Here is a 26,839-nt window from a genome sequence, read left to right as displayed (position 1 = left end):
ATGGTCTGTGTGTGTTACGTAGAGTTCACGCGTTACGAAACGACGAGCCATGTCCTTTTGCATTGTGTCTCTTGCGAGGATTGGACGTCAGGCTTCGAGGGGTGTTGCATCGTCTGCTAAAGGAGCAAATTTTTGGTCTAGAAGAAACCTATCGTCATCTAGCATCATGGCTAATCGTGACAAGGCTTCGAATCAGATGGAGGACTACAAGAAGACGGTGGTAAGCTTTTGGGGTGCCATCATTGAAGTAGGCCTATAGCCTAGCTGAAGTGTATTTCTAGGCCTAATTTCGTGGAAAGCATGGAAAGAGGGCAAGGTTTGTTGTAAGACATGATGAGGGGAAAAAAATCCATACTGGATCACCACTTACATGTTGCCAAACTCATCAGTTTTCACCTCACCATGTGATTTCACCCAAAAGGAATCCAGGAAGCCTCGGCAATGTGATTTTTTTTTCAAGAAAAATGTGTTTTTAGAGCACATTTTGGATGCACACGTCGCTAAGTTGAAGCAGCCGGTCAAAACTGATTAAAGTGTCTGGAAGACAGCAGTATGTTATATCCGGTTCGTTAGTGTGACGTCACCTCCAGCACTTTCTGCACGTTTGGAATCGGAAGTTAACGCAACTCGAGCGTTTGTAGCCAATGGACGCTAGTTATCAGTGGTGCGCGCGTGTGTATGACGTTTTTACTATTAACGAACCAGATACGCATGACGTCAACAACCATGACAACGCATGAGCCGGTCATTATGAATATTTATTTTCTCATGAATATTTAGTTTATTTCAATGGATACTTCAAATACGACCAAAGATCTATCATTGCATTGCGATTATGCGTGTGGTCTAGTGGTAAAAGTCTCGTCTTTCAAGCAAGTGTCCGCGGTTCGAATCTCGATGAAGTAAGTGACTGATTAATAAAAAGGAAAAAAGGAAAGGAGAGGGTGAGAGTAGAGGAGGTAAAGTGGAGGAAATAACCATAAAGGATGCAACTTTTGGTGCTTGAAAATTAATAGCCCCATAAATGTGGCCAATTTATTGGACTACCTCCGTAAATAAAGGCCACACTTCCACCATGTACAAAAACATGTCGAACTTTGTCAAATTTTAATTTTCACATTTAGGTTTAGTTTGTAGTTTATTTTTGCTCTAGAAGCATACTCACCCTCTGTATAGGCTAATCAGAAAGTGCTGCCTTTTTCAGATGTCTAATTTTCGTGCAATTTCATGTTGAAATTTTGATACGCAAACGTGTGTAAACGAATCTCGAAATTTCATGAAAAATACTAATAGACATCTGAAAAAAGCAGTTTCTACCCCAAGAAACTATTCAAAAATTACCAACAAGAGAAGTCTGCTTTAGGTTGACAATGTCATTTTTTATAAATAAAAAAATTCTCGATTCTAATAATTGATCAAAACAAACCAGGGGCCCTACACTACACGATCGCCACCATAACAAGTCTTTTGAAAAACGTAGTGGCTAACTGGCTATTGTTAAATTTCCCACCGTAACACAATTTTCAACTGCTATCACTCATGTAATTACGGCATTGCAACAGCACCATTGGCATGATTGGGAATATGTGCATCACATCATTAATAACAACTGCCTGTTTGACCAGAACGGTCCAGTATACATGTAGCTCGACGCCGACAGTGAAATGTTCAGCTACTATTACTGTAAATATTCCAAAAGCTCCGTGATTGACCGGGCCAGTTTTTTTTTTCCTGGGTCTTAATGTTACCTTTTCCTAAAAAAATTCCACAACTATTTGAAAAATTAAAGTTACATGTATTTCTTGTTTGTTAAAAATGGCATGTTCCACATTCGTCAGACAACATTTGTTAAAATGGAGTTTTAATGACCATTAGTGAGCGCCAGGCATGAGACTGCAGCATCTATGTGTCCAAGACCCTCCCAGTCATCGCCCCTGTGTTTCGCTTTGTAACCAAGTGAGCAAGTACGATCTACATTTGTACAGTATGAAAGTAAAAATATATCACTATACAGAGTGAGTCAAAAAAACCGGAACCCAAACCTCCCAAATATTCCTTATTTTAAAAAAATATGAACATGTAGCATCAAAAATAATAATAACTGGAAAGGCAATATTTCATAAGCTACTTTTAAATGATAAAATTACTGAAATTGCTCAATCCGTTCAAAGAATATCACCATTTAAACGCAATGCAACGACCCTAAAATCTGTCTCGTGCCAAAAAAAAATTTATTGTGTGTTTTCACTGTTTGGAATATCAAAGAAAATGACACAGAATACTTGCTATAACAACTGTCAGTAACTGTAGTACACAATGTCTTTATTAACAACCCTGGTTTGGCAAACAATATGATTTATAAAATCTACTTTTTATAAAGACAGGCCTTCAAAACAACTTTGTTGAAGATTTTTATCTTTCAAACAGGTTATGCATGTCACAATCATCTTCAAACATCACCAGCGATAATCGCTGGTGATGTTTGAAGATGATTGTGACAACGATTCTTGAAATCGCATTTTTGGATGAGACAGGTTTTTGGGTTATTATGTAAATGGTGATATTCTTTGAACAGATTGAGCAATTTCAGTAATTGTTTCATCTAAAAGTAGCTTATGATAGTTTTCTAGTCAATATTTTCTTTGGTGCTAATGCTACAATTTTTTTTTTTAAGCATGAAATATAATTTTTTGGGTTTGGGTTCTGCTTTTTTTGACTTAACCCGGTAGGCCTACATAAAAAAGCAAAAATATATAAATGCAGCCTTTCAGCTGCAATGTTTCCTTTTCAACAGGAAATGACAGTTATCCTGTTTACAATTTAATGGTGTACATGTAGGTCTACTGACCAGTATTAATTTCAAGAGACTTTACAAAAGTCCTGTGATAAGAATTTCAACACATTTTTTTTTGCAGCAGGCATGACAGGACAATTCCACAACGACACTATGGATTTTGTTCTCAACTTCAAACAGTTTCTTTTTGCATGAGTAAAAGTGAAACTGCAATTCTGAAACGTGACTTGCAAAAATGACGTGGAAGTCCCTGTATAAAAGTGAAATTCTACTTAATAACTTGTGGAATGTGAAATAGAATAGGAAATGATTAAGCACGCCTTACACATGTTCTTAAAAATACACACTTTACATGATACAACGGTATGGAACCTGTATTGTAACGATTGTGTACTCAAAAGGGGTGGTGTCCCAAAGTCCCGTGTACATATTGGAGGTGTTTGTGCCAGTACCTGGTGTAGTTGCGTTTTACCATTTTAGGGTCACTGAATCGGCCTTTAGGCTTTGTGTGTAACCCACACGTATTCTCTGTGCCTGGATCTGACCCTGTTTATTTGATGTGACAGAGATATATCGTGTATGTATGTGTAGTGACCTCTGTGGACTTAAACTTTGCCATTGCAAAGGTTTGCTTTGTCTTCTTTGACTAATCTGTAGTCAGGGCGCAAACTTGTGTGCATGCCTTGAGTGCTTTAAATACATGTACTGAACAAATATACTGTTGGCAATCATGACCTTACTAAATAAGAACAACATCTATTTGAGAGATCCTAATACCTGACCTTTGATTTGAGACTTAATGAAAATTTCAAGTTAAATAGTTACAAAACTTTGTTACAGATCAACTGAGGGTTTTTCCAAATTCATAAAAAGTCACAAAAAGTGAATTATCTTCGTCCAGAACGACACTTTGCATTTTTAGCAGTATTATCCTGACAAGTAAATTTTCAGCCAAATTAACTATTGAGCAATAAAGCCTAGTGATACCACTCTTATAAAGTGTGCTCAAGGATTTTTTGTAAAATTCTAATAGCCCAAAGTACTTTCTAAACAGGCTTGAAAACAATTTTTGAATGTCCTGTACGACACGTACATTTTGTACATCTGAAAATTCTAAAATTTCTGCAGAACCTTTCAAGTTTGTCAGTTTAAAGTTTTAAACGAAGTTTGTTAGTCCCTCATAGGAAAGTGGCTTTTTACTGAACCACAGAGTTGAGCTGTGATGCTTGCATTTGAAAGAAAAGAATTTTGTAAAAAAACATCAACCAAAGCAAAGTATGCCAGTTGACACAGCCTTGCAGTTGCCTTGCTACACAAATGGAACAATAACAATTTCTGTCCTTGTTTCTTTGCAAGGGAAAAAGTGCAAGGGCATAGAGATCATTCCAGACGATATGCAGCAATTGATGTTTCCTGGGCAATTCAATGTTTCTCTGCAAAGAATTTATAACCAATAGCCTTATTTATGGAACGCCAAAGAGGCATTTAATGTGATCATCGAATCGGTGATGGACTTTTGCAATCGGTGATGCATATTCACGATCGGTGATGGACTTTCGCGATCGGTGATGGACTTTTACTGGTGATGCATATTCACGATCGGTGATGGACTTTCGCAATCGGTGATGGACTTTTACTGGTGATGCATATTCACGATCGGTGATGGACTTTCGCAATCGGTGATGGACTTTTACTGGTGATGTATATTAACGATCGGTGATGGACTTTCGCGACCGGTGATCAACTTTGCAATCGGTGATGGACTTTTGCAATCGGTGATGGACTTTTGCAATCGGTGATGGACTTTTGCGACCAATGATCAACAAGGGCGGATCCAGGGGGGGGGGGGGCAAAGGCATCGCAATAAAGGCAGACAATGAGTACACCACCATCTTTTCCTTAAAAAAAATAGGTTAAAGTGGTCAGAAATTGCCTCAGATCACACCACAGAGCATCTACAATCCAAATTTTTTGACCCACTGTCTTGGGGACCAAATTTCCCCCCCCCCAAAAAAAATTGTGTTCTGGATCCGCCCTTGATGATCAACGACCCATCACCGATTGCAAAATCCATCATCGATCGCCAAAGTGCATCAGTTATTGAACGTGCATGCCGCTGTGGCTTAGGGTTTCTCGTGTTGCCCCTGACGGTGATATTTGTTTACGGTGTTTTTGTGTTTGAAAGTGTCTTTCTCATATGTGAACTGCATTTTTTTTAAAATTAATGTGCGTAAAATGTTTGTTGTTGGTGTATGCCGCTGTGGCTTTGGGCTTTGGTGCTGCCCAAATTGCAACCGGTAAATGCCCAATCGATGGTATCCGGAATAAAAACACTCCCCCCTGTGGATGTGGCATAAACACAATGATTTTTTTTTATCCAATAAATGGTAAAAAGTTTTTTTGCACCTGGTGATTGATGGGTGGGCCATCGGAGACAGCATATGGCGGGGTTATTGGGGGGCCTGACCAGGCATCCAGGGGGCACAGGAATGCAATCACATCATCATCATCATCATCATAAATCCATCTAATAGCCAATCTTGGTATAGATATGTGGGGCCCTCTGGTCACTTAAGCACACTTAAGCGAGCACATGATGGACAGTACACAGAGGAACTTTCCTTGCAAATGTTTTTCCACCACCACCCCTTACATCCGCCAGTTATAGTGCTCCAAGGTTTCAAGAGACTATACAAATTACAAGGATTAAAATGTTCGCAATTTTTAGGATACAGACAGCCTGCTCCTCATATTTATGGGGCAAATGGAACCATTCAATCCCTTGTTTTTCTATTTTGTTAGGCTAATTTGATACTTGCCGTAGCGATCTCACTGTGTCACGAGGCTATGATGTTTTCCTGACTGAATGTACATCTGTGGGAAGCTATTTTTTGTTATTCAACTTTAATTTGCATTTGTTGTCATTTATTGCCACATATATCTCATTTTCATATAGGCCTACATGTATTTCATTTATTGTCAAGCATATTGTGTATGCCGTGGTTTTGAGTTTCTTGTGTTGCCCACTACTGGTCGGGCCTGGTGTTGCCCCTAAATTGTGTTAATACGGTTATATGTTATATAATATGTCCGTTCTCACTTGCAAACTCCATTTTTTGTAATGTCCGTGAAATGTTTGCAGTTAGTGTATGCCGCTGTGGATTTGGTCCTTTGGTGTTGCCCATATTAACATAACCATAACAATTAACAATTCAAACGGTATATGCCATATCACAGGTATCCGGAATAAAACACTCCTCTGTGAATGTGGCATGAACAGAATGATTTGTTTTATAATAGGCCTATACCCTTCGGGAGACTCTTTAGCGTCACACACTTAGAGGCAAAATATTATCGTCGCAAATAGACTCGATTGCTCGTGGTCAAATTAGTAAAAAATACCCGGCGAATTAAGGTAAAATTGGAGTTACGGGTCATTAAAGTTGGGGGGGGGGGGCGGACATGTGTGCACTAGTTTATGGGAATGTTCCCCAAATAGCCAATTATGGAATATTATAAGTTATTATTTTTTATCATTATTATTAACATTATTATTATTTGGGTTGATTATCACCATCAATCAGCTCAGAAGCTGAATTGCACAGTGATTTACAGTAAAAATTAAAATGAATTAAAAATAAACACATTTCACGAGAAATCGAAACACATACAAAATGCACAACAATCCATTATTCTCAAAAACATATACACTCGGATAATAGCAATTAAAATTGTATACATTTGAAAATCCTATGTTGAACTATTGATGAGTCTGGGCTATTTCGAAATCTCTTGGATGAACTGGGATACTCCTTGAGTGTTCTACTCGATCTAAGATTCATAGTGTGCCAACTTTTTTGATTGAGGAAACCACTCATTAAATTTGCCTGATTTAAAAGCACCTAGTGCAAAGTTTGTACACATAGTGGTTCTTCTATCATAAAGGTGATCCAGAGATAGAGTAATACGGCAAACTCTTTTGGATCGACTAAATTAGATTGGTCTGTTTGAGTGTAATGCTTGAGTGCCAAACCGGCGATGCGTTTGCTAGGACTGGTATAACATAGGGTAACAAGTTCTTTGAGTAAAACCAGTTTCTTTCAGTTTCCTGAACATGAATAATTTTCTATTAGCTTTACCAATCATCTCAGCAATGTGTTTCTCATGTCCTTAAATTTGAGTCCGAGTATTTTTTTACCAATACGCGATAAAAGGTTTTTGCATAATATGATGATTGATGTGTGGGTCATTGGAGACAGCATATATGGCGGGGTTATTGAGGGGTCTGAGCTGGCATCCAGGGGGCACAGGAATGCAATCACATCATCATCATCATCATCATAAATCTATCTAATAGCCAATGTTGGTATAGACATGTGGGGCCCCTGGTCACTTAAGCACACTTAAGCGAGCACATGATGGACAGTACACAGTTCCCCCATCTTTTTTTTTTGGGGGGGGGGGGGGGGCTTTTCCGGGGGGGGGGGGGGGGGAAGCGCCCCCGTGCTCCCCCCTTGTGACGCCCATGGGTGATGGTCTTTCACGATCGGTGATCAACCTTGCATGGACTTTTGCTATCGGTGCAGAGGTTTTTTTTAAAAATATTATCAAAGTAAGTGGGTGAAAATATCCCAGCCAACCCCCCCCCCCCAAAAAAACCCCACTTTCTTCAACTTAAATATGCTGTCATTTCTGGGCGACGGAGGCTGCCGGCGTCATGGGCAGACTAAGCTTTGTTTAGGTTGTCGGTACATAGGTAACTGTTGCGGTTGTACTCCTATTGGAAAATGTTAGTGTGTTTTTATTTATACATTATTCAATATTTTCCTTTGATAACTCCGATGTTTAAAAAGACTGTGCACACCGGTGAATAATTTTTTATTCATTAGTTAAAGAATAATGTAACCAATTGGGTTAAAATAGCGAATGTCTGTTCTGTTTGTGCACTATACAATTGACAAGGCCACTTAAGACAAGCCCGAAAAGATCTCGGAAGTTGCGGCTCGATTGTAGACCGTTGTAGCCTATACATCATGTACATGATGTAAAGGTATGTTCTTAAAATTGAAAAGGATTCCATTATTTTGCTGAACGTCAGTTGGTGCATGGAACGCGTTTGCATGTGGAACACCCAATTTGTGAGCCCCCATGTAAAAATGATTGACCTCGATCGTGCCCCAATTCCACGACTGCAAAAAAAAAATGGTAGCTGGTAAGTGGAGACCTGAAGCACGTGTTGTTGCGAGGGCTAAAGGGACAAGGTGACTGATTGCCAAAGAAGACATGGCTGGCACAAACCATAGAGCTAGCTCTATATTTCCCACAGTGGTCTTAGCAGATTGAGTACCATGCTGCATTACAAAAATGTACACATCGAATCATTGCTCTTTGGAAAAACAATGATAATATTTTCTAATCTTAAAAATGATTAATCTAAATTTAACTCTTATCAAACACACACACCATGGTTCGAAAATTACATCGGTTACGTGGAAGTAAAATTTATCAGATTTTCGCGAAAGGTATTAAAAAAACAGAAGAGCAAAATAAAGGCTCTGCGCATTTGCAATTAAATTTAACTTGCTCCAGAGCAAGGAACATAGATAAGTATAATACGTGTAAATGATTACGACGCAACACACAGATGCGACGGTCGCGAAAGTCCATCACCGTTTCGGTGATCACATTAAATGCCTCTTTGGCGTTCCTGTTTCGCCAAAAGCGGCATTTAATCGGTGATGGACTTTCGCGATCGGTGATGATCTTTCGCGATCGGTGATCAAAGCTGCAATGACCAGTCGTTGAGTAAAAGTCCATCACCGATTGCGAAAGTCCATCACCGATTGCAAAGTTGATCACCGGTCGCGAAAGTCCATCACCGATCGTGAATATGCATCACGTGAAAGTCCATCACCGATTGCGAAAGTCCATCACCGATCGTGAATATGCATCACCAGTAAAAGTCCATCACCGATCGCGAAAGTCCATCACCGATCGTGAATATGCATCACCAGTAAAAGTCCATCACCGATTGCGAAAGTCCATCACCGATCGTGAATATGCATCACCAGTAAAAGTCCATCACCGATCGCGAAAGTCCATCACCGATCGTGAATATGCATCACCGATTGCAAAAGTCCATCACCGATTCGATGATCACATTAAATGCCTCTTTGGCGTTCCATACTTATTAGTGGTATTCAAGGAAATTAGTCAACAGCCAGAAAGGTTGGACTGGCCTTGTGTACATGTAAGTAAAGGTTGCAAGCACTGGCATGCAAGTTCCTGTGTGCATTGATGAGGCCAAAACAAAAATAGTTCTGCTTCGGATTACATGGCATTCTAAAATAGGGTAGGTAGGTAGGAAGGAATTTTTTTTTGGGGGGGGGAGTCAATTTTGTGTGTGTACAATCATATGGAGGTGTCTGCGTGTAGTCAAGGGTAAAAATTAGGAATTGATGTTATTGGGTGTTTTTTCCTCATTATTCCAATAATAGGGGCTGTCAGAATAGGGTAAGTAGGGAAACCGGAAGCAGAACTATTTTTGTTATGGCCTTAAGGTTAAAATTGTCCTGTCTGTGCAACAAGGTCGTATCTTCTAAAATGGCAAGTGACATCATGTACGTGAAATGCGAGTTTTCAATGTGAAAAGGTCGTATCTCACTTTACCCGGATTTACACGCAAAGTCAATGGACGTCATGTTTCACGAGATACGACCTTGTTGCACGGAGCGTATTCGCCCGAGATACGACTTTCTTGCAGAATCGAGTTACGTACCTATCCTTTAAAAAAACAAAAAAAAAAAATTATTATTAAATACCTCACTGGACTGTTAGCGAATGACAGTCTAAAGCATCCTGCAAAATCGTGGAGCCTGGTTTGCTGGCATTTTCAACAAAGGTGGTATTTTTGCATCAATTTCCAATGGTGGTCGGCCGACCAGCTTTGGAAAAAAAATGGCTTGTTAAAATACTGCCCCCATTTTACAAATTTAGTTAGTGGGCATTTCGTTTGCGATTGATCACACACCTATGAAGGGGAACAAGCCAGCTAGACTGGTTCCCTGACCTTATGATTCTCAGACGTCTACAATTTGTTCAATTTCAATTTAAGTTGGGTCAGGGAACCAGACTACAAGAACATGATTGTTTTTCTTGGTTTTTCCAGCATCTACGAACACAAAACTTCAAACAAGTCAGTGTAACAAAATTTGCTATAAAATACTACCCCCCCCCCCCAAATCCATCCATTTCTGAAAACTACAGCAAAGCAAAATGTTGTATATATTCCCTTAAATGCATAATGTCTACATATTAATTAAGGAAGGAGGGAATTGTGAATTGTGTTGAAAATGATCACGCATACAGTATATAGTTACATGCTTCTGTATATTTTTCAGGTTTTTGCAGGTGTGGGCCTACCCACTGTTATGGTGCACATACAATGTATTTACACAAATTGTTCAGTAAATTGTTTCCCTTAATTTATGTGTGGTCTGTCATCAGTTGTTCACAGTGTCACAGTATAATTAACATATTCACGTAACCTGATGCATTGTCCTTACTGTTCAAATGCAATTCAAATTATTGATCTGTTTTAGTGTTTGTTTTCATATATATATATATATATATATATATATATATATATATATATATATATATATATATATATATATATATATATATATATATATATATATATATATATATATATATATATATAAATGTTTACATTATGTAACATACTCATACAGGGTAATGATAACATTGATTCCATAATAACTTCAGCACTGCAGTACAAACATCTACATAAAATGTACATGTTGTTTACACTTTAGTGGATCTGTGAAAAGCTTGTTTTATTTTCTTGCAAAAAATGATATGTATTTTTTTTATAAATACATGTATACATTGACTGCACAATTACAATTTTCCCCAGGCATGCCAGGGGCCTGGTGAAAAACAGGAACAATTGCAAGTCATGCACCGCTGCCTGTCATGATTTGATATATAACCATAAATTCTGTGCCAGGTACGATAGAGTTCTTGCGTAAACGTTTGTGACCTTGGTTATGAAAGTTGAGCTCTCAGATGGATGTTTGTGTTACGGAATGGCACAGTCTGTGGCCCACATTGCCACAAAAACGATTGTCATCAATAAAATGTTATGAAATTTCTGCAATGTCATCGGCTGACCTTCATAAATGTATTGTACAGGCACTGCAGTACATGTTTACATAACTTTTGTACCTGCGTGTACATGTACATTCATGAACATGACATTGTAGATTTAGTTACATTGGGGTTACTAAATTTCACCTACATTTCATGATTCAACACCTGATATGTAACCGGTAGGTGAAAATCAGCTGTCAAAGTGTTCATGAAACTTGATTACGTGTACATGTTACAAGTACAAACTTTACACAATGATTTGACAGAAACTATAAATCAGGGTATGTGTATGTACCGGTACATAGTCAGAAACTTTGGCCTAGAAAAAAGATGTCCTTTTCTGATGGGGTGGGGTTGTTTGAGAACTATGCAAAAATTATGTAAATGAACCCCCCCCCCCCCCCCCCCCCCCCACTGACAGACATACATGTGCCCCCTCCCAACACATACATTTAAATGTACAATGTAGTGTGGCCAGAAAAGCAGAAAAATACAGGAAAGAAAGAAGAAACAAAGAATTCTATTATAAACAACACAAGTGTTGAAAAATGTCCTCCCTCCAGATTGACTATTAAATCAGGGCCTAAGTTCATTAGGGGAGGGGGTATCTATGGGGAGGGGGAGGGGCAATTTTAAAGGAGTTTTTGAAAACCCCCAAACAACCCCGCCCAACCTGAATTGGACATAACTGCAAAAATTGAGTCAAAAAGAAAGTGACCTAATTAGGAAAAAAAAATTACAAGATATGTTCATGTTATTGACCAGTAACTGTGAAAATTTCACATAATTTGCTAAACTCAAATCACAAGTTGTGTATCTCTATTTTAATAGAAATACCACAAACTTCAGCTGTCCAACAGCCACTTGGAATCTCATTCATGTCTTTGAATGCCTACATGTACAATGTATACATCTCTGAAAAATGTAGCTTAAAAAATTGCATTCCATGGACAGCCATGAAAATTGGGTTCTTTTTGTAAAACATTCATACAATTATTACGTCTGATGGCATGTAGATCAATTTCAATAAATGTTTTCACACGAGTAGACAAATGGTGGAAGAACATGCTCGTTTTATACATATGCTTCATAAGTGTATCAAATTTGATTGCATTTTTAAGGGGGGGGGGGGAATCTTTAATTATGTGCTTATCAGCTCTATAAAATTAAAGATGGATTCGAACAAATCTGTTTTACAGGACAAGATGGAACGTCTGACCACGTCCACCGGTATGCCCATTGACAACAAGCTGGCCACCATGACGGTGGGGGAGCGGGGACCCGTTCTGATGCAAGACTTCGTCTTCTCGGACGAGATGTCTCACTTTGGACGGGAGAGAATCCCCGAGCGTGTCGTTCATGCCAAGGGGGCAGGTTAGTGTTTTGATGGGTTGGGAGGGGGTTGGGGGGCGGAGGGTCTGAAGCACGCCTCTGACACCTTTTTTCAGGCTAGTGTTCTAGAGTCATGCTGAACCAATTTATTCCAAAGATTAGAATTAAGTTTGATGATTGAAACAGTTCTAACGATCATATTTGGCTGTGGCAGTGTTCCAGTTTTTACCCCTCTTTATGCACGTACAGTGTATATGTTGCATACTTTTGCGGTGCTCAATGGTCTTGTGCCAAACTGGCAGGCTGAAAGGGAGTGGTATCCCTTGCCTCCAGAGCAAAAGGCTCCCTAAACGGCTTGGGAATCGGTCATGGGAAGCCCTGATTTTGTCCCGGAAAAGTCCCGGAAAAGTCCAGGGATTTCATTTTGGGATTTCTGTGGGAACCCTGCACACGTAATCTATGCATTGTGAATACAATACATCTATTGCTTTCTCTGCCAGGTGCTTTTGGTTATTTTGAGGTCACCCATGACATCTCCAAGTACACCAAGGCTTGCGTCTTTGAGTCCATCGGCAAGAAGACTCCAGTTGCTGTGCGATTCTCAACCGTCGGTAAGTCCTCAGCTTCAAAGGTTCCTGAAGTATCCCTCAGAAGAGAGGAGGTTCATTCCAAGTCATGCTTGCTGGATTTTGTTTTCTCTGGGTTTTTTTTTGGGGGGGGGGATAAAAGTTTCTAATTGGAACTGGTTTTCAGGATCTGTTGAATTGGTAGAATCCTCCTGACACAAAAGAAACCTCTTGTTGTTGAACTTGAAACCTTAGAAACTCTTTCAATGACTGGATTTTTGGAAAGCTAACACATTTTTAGTAATTTTGCCATGCTTTTGTTCCAGGAAGAGAATGGGCTAATGAGTCAGAATGTGTTTACTTGAAGGCATATATAGGATCATTTGCTTTTAATGCTTTTTTTTTCTTCTCCAGTAATAACACCAGCTCAAAATCCAAAGAACCTGTTGCAGTTTCAGCTCAGTGGATATTACACTTTTCGAGAAAATAGTGAAAAACCACGCACAACCTTTTGATCACTGAACACGATTTTTTCAATAGCGCTCTTCATTCCAAAAATCAGTCCATTGACTGATCGTTGGATATCACCCATACATGTACATTTCTTGATTTTTTCTTAGTAACCATGGTAACAGCAAGCAAGATGGAATGATTTCACGGGGTGTTTAGCATCAGTACGATCTTTAATCCAAGTAATATTATTGATAATGATTTGGTAGGTTACTTTTGGGACGAATGCAAATGATCCCATGTATGCCTTTAAATCGGACAGTTTCATTGCTTTGGTTGATGCCATAGTAAAAACATTTTGTTTTTCCGCATTGAGATGTGAGAAACAATAACACATTTTGAAACTGTGTACAGGTTTTACATAGGGTTTGATGCTCCTTAAAGCATGAAGCACAAATAATTTGCTATGATGTTTACGCTTAGTGCTCAGTTTAGGAAGATTTAGCCGTAATCTCTGTACTGCCCCAAACTGTCCTGCCTGCTACTTCCTGTACAGCCCAAAACCATCCGAGCACTCTAGGGTTTTATGGAGTCAGCAGAGAAAAACAATACAATGTAATACAATGTAATACAGTGCTGATAGGTTACATTAACCCCAACTCCCTAGGCCTTTTTGCTAGGATGTAGCCTCAATCCTGCAAAACTTCAGTTGGCCTCATGGAAAAATAGCATATAGCCTCAATCCTGCAAATTCCTCCATTATTTCTTGAATATGGTCCGTGGAGAGGTGACCACTGCCTGAATCCTGCAAAGTCCTCCGGCTATGACTGTCAATAGGCTGAGGCAGAGGCAGTGACATCCTGGAGCAGTGCGGAGGATTTCAAGTATAATCAAGGACTAACTTTGTGCTAGGTTGAGTATAAACGACACAAGATCCGGCCCAAGACCTTGACACAGTGCGTCCTCCGAAATCAGCAACGCACTTTTGCCATGTAACCTCCATCCTGCAAATTCCTCAAATTTGCAAAAAGGATTTTGGAGGATTTGGGATGGTTAGGGTTAAACTTGATGACAAATCCGTTGCCTTGTTTTGTCGGAAGGTGGTGAGTCGGGCTCAGCCGACACGGCCCGTGACCCCCGCGGCTTTGCCATCAAGTTCTACTCGGAGGATGGCAACTGGGACCTGGTGGGCAACAACACCCCGATCTTCTTCATCCGGGACCCAATCTTCTTCCCTAGCTTCATCCACACCCAGAAGAGGAACCCGGTCACTCATCTCAAGGTTTGCTTGTCTGTCTGTCTGTCATTCTGTCAGTTTGTTTGTCTATTCTTACTGTCTTTTGGTGGAGCATCTGTTCAATCTTTCTAATTCTCCCTCACTTTTTCTGCAACCCTTTACTGCTACATTGTACACCGTGCCCATCTTATTGTACGTGTATGTTGATTTTAGGTTTTAGGTTTCTTGATTATATTTCTGCCTCTGTTTTTCTTGATTTTCAAATCCTGATGTTGATTTTACATTCAGACTCGACTGTCAAACACTTGGAGACTATTTCATTCCCTTCTGACCTTGAAACAAAAGTTCAATAATCTGTAAAGGCTTAAATCGTACCACGCATTTAAAAGACAACATGATGATCCTATTGATAATTATACAAGAAATACATTTGGAATGTAGTGTCAGGTGGATAATCTAAAGAGAAAGACACATGTTTTTTTCTGAGTCTAATCCAGGAGTCATGATTTCATTCGGAATCGACTCTAATTCAATTGGCACAAAGCATGGCGAAGCAATTGATATCACAACTCAACCATAGTAGCTATTCGGTTATACGAGATCGGTAAGATGCACAATCCTAACATGGTCACGTATCCCATTAAATTTGTTTTGACGTGTCTGGAATTGATTCTCTGGGGTGTGTGTTTGAGGGGGAGGGGCGCGGAGGGAGTGGGATGGGGGGGGGGGAATGGCTGAAATTTGCAACATCATGGAGTCAATTCTTCCCAAAAGGTGGTGTTAGAATTCAGATTCGATTCTATTCAATTCTAGTATGGAGTCGCCAAAACCTTATAGACAACTCTTGTTTTCTATCCGTTTGCCTAAACCCTGAAACTCATAATCTCTTTACCTTCTTAAAAATTCCTTCCCCCACCACCAACAATTCAGGACCCTGACATGTTCTGGGACTTCATCACCCTCCGCCCAGAGGCTACCCACCAGGTCAGCTTCCTGTTCAGTGACCGCGGGACCCCTGACGGCTACCGTCACATGAACGGCTACGGCAGCCACACCTTCAAGATGGTCAACAAGGACGGGCAAGGCGTCTACTGCAAGTTCCATTTCAAGGTTTGTACTTTTAACACCAAAGTTCCTGCAGCTGCTAAGCAGGGGTATTTACTGCTTAGCAAAGTTAAGAAAGTTTAGCTGAGAACCGTTCACGTGCATTACACATTGCATAACATTTTGGCTGGTTATTTTTTTTCCCAAGCAAATAATTGATGTGCTTAGCAGCTTGATAAAATTGGCCTCTGGATTGAAATCAGAAATTATTATTTATATCAAAAAATAAATCAGCGTATTGTACATGTTTGCTCTTGTAAAATGTACCCGGATGACTGCAATATTATGTCAGTAAAAGTACCCGGATGACGACAATATTAGTTTTGATATTGTCCATATCCAGGCATTTTAACAAATTCGCTGATTCCTGCTCAAGCAAGAGAAGTTACATGTAGTTTCGACACATTAGACATGGGTCGTTTTCTGACCGTTTACATCAAAGACTGCAGTACTTGAATTTCTGTGATTTTTTCTCATCAGGATGAGTTGGATCAGTTTATATTTTATGGTAAATTTAGTGTATCTAAACTTTGGAGACCCAGTCATCTACATGTAATGTTACCTTCTCTCACAAAATGCTAATACGGAGTACATTTGTGTAATATTTGAAGGCAACTTTTTCAAAGGTATGATTTTAATGATTCTCGTACTTCATTAAGATAATCCAGAAATTTCAATATCCTGTTAAAATTTAAAGTGAACTAACTCTGTCAATATACCTGAAGAAATTCAATGTCTCAAAACAAGATCGTTTTGCCCCTCTCAAAGTGTTTTATGTATTGGATGTATTTGAAATTCCCAGTTGCAGTCTACATTCGTGAAACCAGAGTTAGCCAGACGTTAGCACACAGTACTATATTTACCGGTATCAGGAGAATAGAAGTCCCAAAAATCATAGAAATGAACTCAATTCATGTCATGAAACAGTAAAACAAAAACGATTTTCGACGGGAATTTTGGATAGCCTTGAGGCTGTAGCTGTGTTCTAGTTTATTCCCCGTCCCAGTAGCCAAGCCACGTTGGCAGTCACGGCTAGTGATTGTTAAACTTTCTGCTGAGTTCATTTTGTAAGGAAAAATCCTTGACCCCATAACAAATGTTTGTCAAAGACTTGAATCTTTTTCACCACTGAATAGTGCATATTTTGGCTTTTGCAAATATGTTTATCATCCTTTGAAAGGTTCAAGCCGAAAACAATATTCCGAGGCACGAAATAGTATGCTTGTTTGTTTTCACGCTTGATGCACAGCAAAAAGGTTTAGAGTTAGGTTTTTCTATTCAGGGTGTCAAGGTATTTTTGGTGGTTGATCTTTTGAGGAATTTTGTAAGCTGGGCTATAAAAGTCACCATCTATTGTTGCACATTTTATTGGTACTAGTACTCTTGACAATGAGTGCATTGAGTTAGCAATATGCTTTAGTTCAAGCTGACCCCAGTGTTTGAAGTCACACGTACTTTAAAACACTGAGACCCAGATGTCATTTTGGTATTTATTGTGCTGTTCTCCACCAAAATTAAGAAAAAAAAACCAGCCAATAGTGGGTGCGATGCCATTAATCAAGATCTTCACAACTATTTATTTTGTAGATAAAATTGTCATCGAGTGCATTTTGAGCATATAGGCCTACTCAGAGTGTAATTTGTCTTCTAATACCTATTCATTGTCCTACACAATGTAAATCTCCCAAAACCAACTTTAGGATTTTGAAACATGTCGGCAGGGATAGCTTAAGTTGGGCACTATTCAAACCCTAGACTACAAAGTAATGTACAGATCCTAAACTTTAAAGGTAATTTTTTTGAAAATATTAGTGATCACAATCCTTGGCCACTTGCATGTATTGCTTTGCATAGTGTATATTTTAAGAAAATGATCTTTTTTGTGGGGTCTAACATTTATACAGATGTACATGTATTGATCATAGGCATACATTGTACTGTTGTACAAATTTTGTATCTATTTCATGTGTCTACGTTTACACCCCCCCCCCCCAAACAAGTTAGATAAATCGGGTAAGTTGTTTCAAATTGATACCCATGTACATGTACATGTGCATGTCACATGTCAGCCAATTATTTAAAAAGTTACTGCTCAAAGGTCACAAGATCAGACCAAACAAACCCTTGATCATTGGAATGGCCTTCGGCAATTTTTCGTAATGGCAGAACTTTGAAACATGTACGCAGTGTTCTTATATTGCTGTGCCTACGTGCTAGACTCCACTGATGTTGTCTATATTTACAACAAGGTCATGTGTCACCCTAGCTCTATGCAGCATTCAGCCTTGCCTGGTGCGTGTGTTATCAGTTGTGTTGCACTTTGGAATTACTGTTCATTTGTGATAATGCAACGGGACCTTCGTTTGTAATCTGCCTTTTAATAATATGCAAGTCATTTTGATTTTGTCAGAATTCCATTGTACAATTGGCGTGTACATGTTCACATACTTTTTTGTACTTGCACTTGTGCATATATTCTATAATCATTATAATAATACATGAACAAAAGCAAATATAAGGGCAATTCCAGTGTCATGTAATGTCCATGACAAAGCTTTCAGTGAGTGAACCTGAAAGTGTATTTTTCAAATCTTACTCCATCCGTCATCTAGTCATCAATTAGACCATGGTGCCTATTACTCACTGTAGCGCCCCAAACTGCCCTGCCTATTACTCACTGTAGCGCCCCAAACCTCCTGAGCACTCGTGGGTGATTGATTTTTCAGTGAGTATTAACACAATGTAATACAATTTAGTACAGGTGCTATACACATGAAATGGACATCTGTCAATGTATACTTTTACACTTTTGTCCACTATTATTACATGTGTTGACATGCAATGCCCCTAACCCTGCTGAATCCAACAGGATCCAAGTATGTCATAAACCCGTACGAGCCTGTTGGATTGAGCAGTAAAACCCTTGTACAAATGTACATGTACATATTCAGAGTCGGATTCTGTTGGGTACTGATAAATAACGCCAAGTTGGACTCTGTTGGATCCAGCAGACAACTAAAAATAAGGCACAGTTGGATTCTGTTGGATTGAGCAGGAAGTAACCGTTAGACTCTGTTGGATTTAGCAGGGTAGTCCTGAAGAACCCTTAAGGTTATAGGCTGATTGAACATCATGCACAACACTGTCTTTAATAGTCGTACTAACTGTCATTTTTTTGTTATCTATTTAAGTGCTGAAATTTGTTTTCGGAATTGTCTTGCTTTCCTTTAAAAAATTCAAAACCTGTCCCTAAATTTTGTCTGGATTTGGGAACTTCATGTACCCTTTCTGGAAATTTCTATAAATGTTCCACCCTGTCTGAAAGATAAAAGCAACCTATTGCCTTTGACTTGCAAAAAAAATCTGATAATCTTCGACCTTTGCAATCATTGTCGTCTACAACGGAGGTTACCGGCTTATCAGTCAAAAGTCAGCCTCACAAGTCAAGTTTTAGGCACGTTGCATGTGTACAAGAATGTGTCTGACAATAAAGTTCACTCTTATGAATATTCATTAAACAGAATAAAAAAAAACATGAAAATTATTCAAATGAAATAAATGTACATTGAGCTCAAGATTCATGTCAGTTATCTAATTCTCTTTATTTCTCTTTATCGACAGACTGACCAAGGCATCCGCAACCTGAATGCAGCCCAGGCTGATGCTCTGGCCTCTAGCGACCCTGACTACGCCATCCGTGATCTGCACAATGCCATCGCCACCAACAACTTTGTAAGTATCAAACACCATAGTCTCAAGAGTCTGAGAATATATCTTGGCTATTTTGAATTTCTAACCCTACTGAAGTATGTTCGTGTGCCAGTAATTTCCGATTCATGCTCTTTGCCCTTCCTATGTAGGTGACGTGCCTCCCCTTGAGATGTTTTTATTAGTGGCCATTGTTTATTTTTCTCTCTCTATCTCGGCAGCCATCTTGGAGCGTGAAGCTGCAGGTCATGACCTTTGAGCAGGCAGAGAAGCACAGGGACAATCCATTCGACTTGACCAAGGTAAGGGTGATGTACAACTCCTGTACTGCGCATAAGAGCTATGGACCCCATGCACGAACAGTGGATGCCATTTTGTGATCATAACAAAAGGCCATTTTGTGACCGCACAAAGCATGCTCCACTGCAATGCACTCGAGTCCTCCATGTATCTCTCTTTTTGCAAGGACTCGTTTCAATTCATATCCGGGACGCCTTCAGAACAAGATGCGGGTAGAATCATTCACTTTGCCCAGAAGAAGCTCTGCATTTGTTCCGGAAATGTTCCGAGAACATTTTTTATTAGCAACTGCTTGACTCACCGTCATGCATACCGATGTCTTTATTGCGGGAAGATTGCTGGGAAGTTGTTCAGAATCCTGCAACGTATACATGTACCCGGTACAATGTCCGCAACTTGTCCAGAACTCGTCCGGAATATGAGTGAAGGGCACATGTGCACAGTGTCCATATGGCCTGTCAACAACATGTGCACGTTGCCCATGGTCCAAAAAAAAAAAAAAATGGTGTTGGCAGTGATATATTAAAGTTTTGTTTTCAAGAGCCTTTGCTTTGGGCTTTATACATCAATGGATCCAGGTGAAAATGTTGTGACACTGTGAAGTGTGGGTATATCAAGGCCATGAATCCTGGGGGGGGGGGGGGGGGGCAGGGTTCCAACGGTTCAATTATTAGTTGTACTTGCTGCACATCATTTGCATGGCTGGCTTTTCCCCCCGTTGCCATAGGTCTGGTCCCAGAAGGAGTACCCACTCATCCCTGTCGGCAAGATGGTGCTCAACCTCAACCCCAGGAACTACTTTGCCGAAGTGGAGCAGATCGCCTTCGCCCCGGCTCACATGATTCCCGGCATCGAGGCCTCACCTGACAAGATGCTGCAGGTTGGTTCACGTTTTGTTTGTTTGATGAGTTGATCTGGATCAACCTGGGCTCATCCTAACCCCCTAGGCCCTTTAGGCTAGGAACCATCCTCAATCCTGCAAAATCCTTCAATTGTTACCATGTCAAAATTGGATGCAGCCTCAAACCTCCAAAATCATCCATTATTTGTTGAATCTGTTCAGTGGAAGGGTGACCATTGCCTCGGGCATGCAACTTTTCCTCGGATCAGCTGATTTCCTCTTTTTTCACTTCCAATGTGTGCCATTGAAAATAGAAATTTACACTGTACAAAGTCTTGGAAAGATTTGAATTTCCTCTTTTTTTGTGACTTCCCAGTTGCATGCCTGTTGCATCAATCCTTCAAATTCCTCCAACAACCGCTGTTGATAGGTTGGGGCCGTGCCGATGACATTCAGAAGCAGTGTGGTTGATATCGAGCATAATGCAAGGCTTACTTGCTTACTTATGCATGAATGAACAATAAACAATGCTGGGTACATCCTAGGGACTCAAACACAATGCATCCTGCAAAATCAACTGACAATTTTTTTGTCATTCAGCCTCAATCCTCCAAAATCTTTCAACAGTGCCCGGAGGTTTTTTTGACAAACTGTGCTCTTTCTAGAGATAATCTGCTCAAATATCATGTGATTTTGTTTTGTCTAATTCCAGAAGTCAATTTAGTACTAAAACAATATCCAATTGCCTGGTATCCTACAGGGACGTCTGTTCTCCTACCCTGATACGCACCGCCACCGTCTGGGAACCAACTACCTTCAGATCCCGGTCAACTGCCCTTACAAGGCCAAGACTCGCAACTACCAGCGGGACGGACCACAGTGCGTCACCGACAACCAGAGTGAGTCCAGAGCTTACATCTTACAAACCCCTTCCTATACGCAGTGTCTCAGAAAAAGTACAGCAGGTTCACCTGGTCAAGGTTTGGGCCAAGTGGCACGAGGCAATGTTTACAGGCAACAGGGAGGACACCAAATGCTTTGAAAGATAAAGGAACTCTTGAAAAGATGAAAGTTATTTTCCCAACAGTTAATGGAAGTGCCTCATACACTTACATAGAATTCAAATTTGCCGGTGTTTTTTTTTTCCTTCTTGGAGATGGCGTGGAATGAGTAAGCTCTTTTCATTTATTGTAATTCATTATTGGCAAGCTTTCTGGACTCTCTGGTATGAAAATAAGCTTGTCAAAGTGTATAAATTTGCAACTATTTTTGATTCATAGAGTAGTTCTTACATGTAGGAATATCACCTTAAAAGGCCTTTATATATCTGTTTTAAAACTAATAAGGTCCAATCGTACAACGTCAAAGTACCACATGACCTTCTGGTTTATCGGTGATCAGCCACCATTGCAGTAGGCAAGCGTTTGGTTCGCAACCAAGCTGTACATTGTAAACTATAGGGTAGGGCTTACGTTCATGTAAATAACCACAAATTCGTGATGTTAAAGGGTCACTACTTGTGCCGCATACAGTTGTCATAATCGTGACCACTTAATATTACAGTGGAACGCCGCTACAATGAACATCGTGGGATCCACAGAAATTGTTCGTAATATCGATCATTCGGTATAGTGATTTTCACACTTTAAATTAAATAGTGGCGCCCTCTTTTGATCATTGTTATTGTGTAGTTGCATTTTCAAACCACGCGCTGATTTGCCAAATGTGTCCATTAATATTTTCAATTCCGTAGCAAAACTTCACCAAGTACGCCCTGGTAGTTACTGAAAGACGACTTCGAACACGTGCGACTATTGAATCATGTAACTACATACTTTTTGAGTTTACATGGGTGGCTTTTTCCTATTCGTTAAGGAAATGATAGCCATTTGTCGCTCTTCTGTTGACTTTTCCAACAACAATCATGACAATGTTCAGTACGTTTTGTACACAAAAACTGGGAGCCAAGGCTGATGTTCGGTCTAGCCGAATGTTCAGTATAGCGGTGTTCGGTATAGCAACGTTCCACTGTACTGAGTGTTGGCTCAGAATTTTCTCTTGGTTTTTGCCATGCATCACAGCTTAAAAGGCTTGTTTATGACCTATGCTGCTCACAGTGCTATACAATATTTGCCTACTACAATGGCGATGGATGCAGGCTGGATCACACGGATCAAATAGAGAGCCACGAGTACTGCAATCAATCACTATTTGTTATGACGACATTTTGGGGGGTTTGTTTTTGTGACAGCTGGAGCTCCCAACTACTTCCCTAACAGCTTCAACGGTCCCCAGGATGACCTGAAGTACGCCCAGCAGACCTTCCATTGCTCTGGCGATGTGGCTCGCTACAACACCAAGGATGACGACAACTTCACCCAGCCCGGCCACCTGTGGAACAACGTGCTGACCCCTGCTGACCAAGACGCGCTGGTCTCCAACATGGCCGGACATCTCAAGAATGCCCAGGAGTTCATCCAGAAGCGAGCAGTATGTTCCCTCCTTCTCTCTTTCTGTATAGACCCCGCCCCCACATGGAAGGCCAGTTATGTTCCCTTCCCACTTGCCACTCAAACACCAATGAGATTATGGATTTTGGTCATGTGACCACAATAGCTGAGACAAACTCAGTCAAAGGGCCATTCAAAATCATCAATGTTTTAACATTTTGATTTCCTTCCCCCCCCCCCATTTTTTTTTGACCCACCCATCCTCTCCAATTTTTGATCTTAAGAAACTGACTTGCTATTCAGAACAATCCGAATACAAGTATGCCGAGTTCAGCGATAGTGTGTTGAAGTCGTGGGTCCGCCCCTCTTGTACATGTTCCCAGATTACTTTTTGTGTTTCATCATGTGATAGGATGTTGGAAATGACCGATTGCAATCTTCATGGACACAGATATGACCGTACTTCTGTCTTTTTTTGCAAACGGATGAGGCTGTGCCTCTTGTGTGCACTTGTGGAAAAAGAGTCCAAACACATTTTTTTTGGGAGTAAATTTCGATTTTCAGTTATTTTCCTTCACCCACCAACCTACAATTTCAAGAAAAACATTTGAAAAACAAAAATGTAAATTTGATAATTTTGAGTAACCCCTTATTCAGCAGATTTTTGGGAGTGAATTTTGATTTTCAGTTATTTTCCTTCACCCACTAACCTACATTTTGAATAAAATAAATTATGAAAAACAAAAATTGAAATTTGGTAATTTTGAGTGGCACCTTATTCAACGGATTTTAGCTAAATCCCTAAAATCAGTGCACTCTATTTTGGTACAAAATTATCAGTGTGAAATTTCTTGAGGAAGGTAACCCAAAGATACTGACTGTGACTTGATAATGTGTAATATGGACTTGAATTTGTGTCTCTCTATTTGAACAGGTTGAGAACTGGTCTCAGTGTGACAAGGAGTGGGGCCGTCGCCTGCAGGCTGCTCTGGACGAACACAAGGCAAACGCTGTAAGTTGACATGAACGGGAACAAGAAAATATGTAGTTTGCCTAATTTTTCCTGTGTTTGTTTTGCTTTGCATGTGATGTAAAGCATAGTGAGCCTACATGTATGTACACTAATCACCTTGTTTTCATGTTCATCGAGTGTTACCATATATGGTGGCCACTGTACTTTAACATTTGCACACTTTAGGGACATCCCTTGTTTTTGTTGATAACTTCCCTTTGTGAAGATGTTTGTGTGTTCTAATACAAATAAAAAAGGGCCAAAAGGGCCAAAATACATCCATTAAGGATTTTGCCGAGTTTGACAAAATGTACGAGGGCAAATTTTTGAAATTCTTCTTTTTGTGGAGTCCTTTTTAACACATTTGTTTTTGAATTCAGGTAATTCACAACGCAGTGCGCAACCAAGAGTTTGCCATGAATTCCATTTTTCAAGTTTATGGTCGACAAAACATGGCCCATTTTAATGAGTATCAGGAGACAACTTGAGCTTATATGTTATAGATTGGGGCATAGCGTTCTGCCGTATCACAAAAAACACCATACTGATAAAAAGAAAAGGGCAAACATATACTCGAATCATACGGTTACAAAACTACTGACCGGACAAACTAACAATTTCAGATGTCCCACGCTGCGAATTTGTCAACCATTTCCCACAGTGCACTGGGAAAAATTATTGCTCCGTGGCAAACTCTTGGTGGCGCACTGCATTGTGAATTCAAGTCCTGGAAATGTTTGGGATTTCCTTAAAAAAATTCAGTTTGTAGTCAGTGATGTATTCTGATTCCTTTTTCTTCCCGCAGGCGAAGGCAGCCGTGGCCAAGATGTAAACAGATGCACCAAGTAAGCTTGAAGCTGATTGGCCAGTCCCACTGGTTTCAAAACATTTGGCCAATAATATCAGAGCTTAAAAACTAACAACTCTTATCTGCATAAATTTGAGCAAAGGTAACCTTTCAATTTTAGTTACACAACATGAAAAACAAAATACTGGCACAATACGTGAATCAACTACCAAGAAATTGGAATAACATCATTTTGCGAAACGAAAACAAAAGCACACTTCCATTACAGATCCTGTAATTTCATACAGTGCCTTGAGCAGATTAAAAATGATACTGTTTTCCCGCTTGCTTTTCTGACGGTTGTTTTTGAAAAAGTTGTTTGAGCTTTGCTGATTTAAGGCACTGCCTGTAATGTACGTAAACCGTAATTATTTTGTAGATTTTAGATTCTAAAAATATTTTATCAAATGATTTTTATTTTTCAAATATACTGAAATGGTTTCTTTCTTCTTTTTGTCAAAAATTATATTGCTGACCATAGTTACATGATGTAGCAGTTGGATCAAAGCCTTAAAAGAAAATGTTTGGTTTGATTTTTTAAAGTTATGGTTTGGTGAATGAAATTTAGTACCTGGAAAATCTGTAGCTTAAGTTACTGCTGGCCCATTAGAAAAAGGATAATATTCAAATATTTTTGAAGCTAAAAATTACCAATGGCATGACTTCATTTCTAGCTTTCCAACATTCTTCATGCAATTACCATTTTAATACCAAAAAAATCACTTTGTTTGCTAAATAATGTCATTTTTTGATCCTGTACAGAAATTTTAATGATCAAAATCCCATTGATTTTTTTTTCCTTCTGCGGTGATGGTTTTTTTTGTTAACAGTTTAAAGTGTGATCTCCTTTCACATATCGTAATAAAAATATTACAACATTAATCCAGAGATTATCTTACACATTTTTACTGCAATATTGGGTGCTAGTATATGGTTCAAATCATTGAATTGTTATGATTGATTGGTAATCATGGAGAGATTTTAAGTTTGGTTGTCACATTTGCTGATGTCGTCTTTACGATAAATAATTGTTGAAATAATACTCTGGGAAAAAAAATTGTGCCAACGAATGCTCTCATGTTGAATTTCACTCATTTTTCTATCATTCCAATGTACACTATATAATGAGAAATAAAACGTAGCATTCAAATCAAATCATTGTGTTCATGTTTTTATTATTCTCACCAGGGTCAATAAGTTACTTTTCAAATAATTTTGCTGGGCAATAAACTCTGCAATACATAAGGGAATAAAAATATGTGCTTCGCCATTTTGAACAAGTGCGTTTAAAACTGGCTAAGGCCTGGATGCAGATAACGGCCCGAGCCGAAGGCGAGGGTCATCCGTGTCCGAGCTATAAACCAGCTAGGGGTCTTAAACGGACTTGTTTAAGGGTATAGTCCATCATTTGTAATTTGTGCATTTTGTTCATTTGAAGCAACAAAAGTGCTCAATATCTGAAGAAGGATGCTGAACAACCAATCTGATGAAGTTTCAGCTTGGCTTCAGCTGCATTTTTCGAGAAAAACAACATTCTAGGATCTCGATTTCAAATCAAAAGTTGCTGAATCATGTTTTGAATTGGGCCTGAATTCAGCGTCCGAGACACGTTCTCACTGAGCTAATTGCAGCTACGCGATGTCACGCACTGATCCGAAGAATTATAGCAACCGCGTGAACGTGTGCGTCGTGCCAATGCTTGCGCGCGCTTTGCCGAATAACAAAACGAACTACTAGTTTGAATTTTCTACAGTGCGTCTTAAGAAGCACCGTTGGAAAGGCCTTCTTTTGTTGATTTCTTCAAAATGACAGCTTGTCATAAAGAATAATTTCACAGGGAGTTTAGTCCTCTTACTATCTTCCAACCAAGTATGTTTTTCAACACTAATTACGCCAGTTACTTTTTGGATAGCTGCAAATGATGGACTCGGGCTTTAATACCGGCCAAACACATTTATTCCCATTCATAAATACCTTCCAGTCAAAAAGTCAAAACAAGTCAAAAATTCACAAATTTCCAATG

At 39.5% G+C, this 26,839-nt stretch overlaps 1 protein-coding gene across 1 annotated transcript; it reads left to right on the top strand.

Moving 5' to 3' along the window:
* Window positions 1–25,971, top strand: LOC119740624 (catalase-like). The gene is made up of 12 exons (XM_038215988.1): window positions 1–220; window positions 12,169–12,343; window positions 12,802–12,912; window positions 14,418–14,599; window positions 15,485–15,664; window positions 19,280–19,390; window positions 19,588–19,668; window positions 20,394–20,546; window positions 21,268–21,406; window positions 22,759–22,997; window positions 23,892–23,969; window positions 24,775–25,971. The coding sequence occupies exons 1-12, from the start codon at window positions 50–52 to the stop codon at window positions 24,799–24,801; spliced, it is 1,647 nt and encodes a 548-aa protein (XP_038071916.1). The 5' UTR covers window positions 1–49; the 3' UTR covers window positions 24,802–25,971.
* Window positions 25,972–26,839: the final 868 nt, after the last annotated feature.

The sequence above is a fragment of the Patiria miniata genome, unplaced genomic scaffold (assembly GCF_015706575.1).
Source record: "Patiria miniata isolate m_02_andy unplaced genomic scaffold, ASM1570657v1 HiC_scaffold_5, whole genome shotgun sequence".
Lineage (NCBI taxonomy): Eukaryota > Metazoa > Echinodermata > Asteroidea > Valvatida > Asterinidae > Patiria > Patiria miniata.
The sequence above is the reverse complement of the archived record's forward strand: the minus strand, read 5'-3'. Positions and strand labels throughout refer to the sequence as shown.

Coding starts and splice junctions, on each gene's coding strand:
- LOC119740624 (XM_038215988.1), top strand. CDS start 50: ATGTCCTTTTGCATTGTGTCTCTTGCGAGGATTGGACGTCAGGCTTCG. Junction 14,600..15,484: donor ACCCGGTCACTCATCTCAAG/GTTTGCTTGTCT, acceptor CCAACAATTCAG/GACCCTGACATGTTCTGGGA. Junction 19,669..20,393: donor ATCCATTCGACTTGACCAAG/GTAAGGGTGATG, acceptor CCGTTGCCATAG/GTCTGGTCCCAGAAGGAGTA.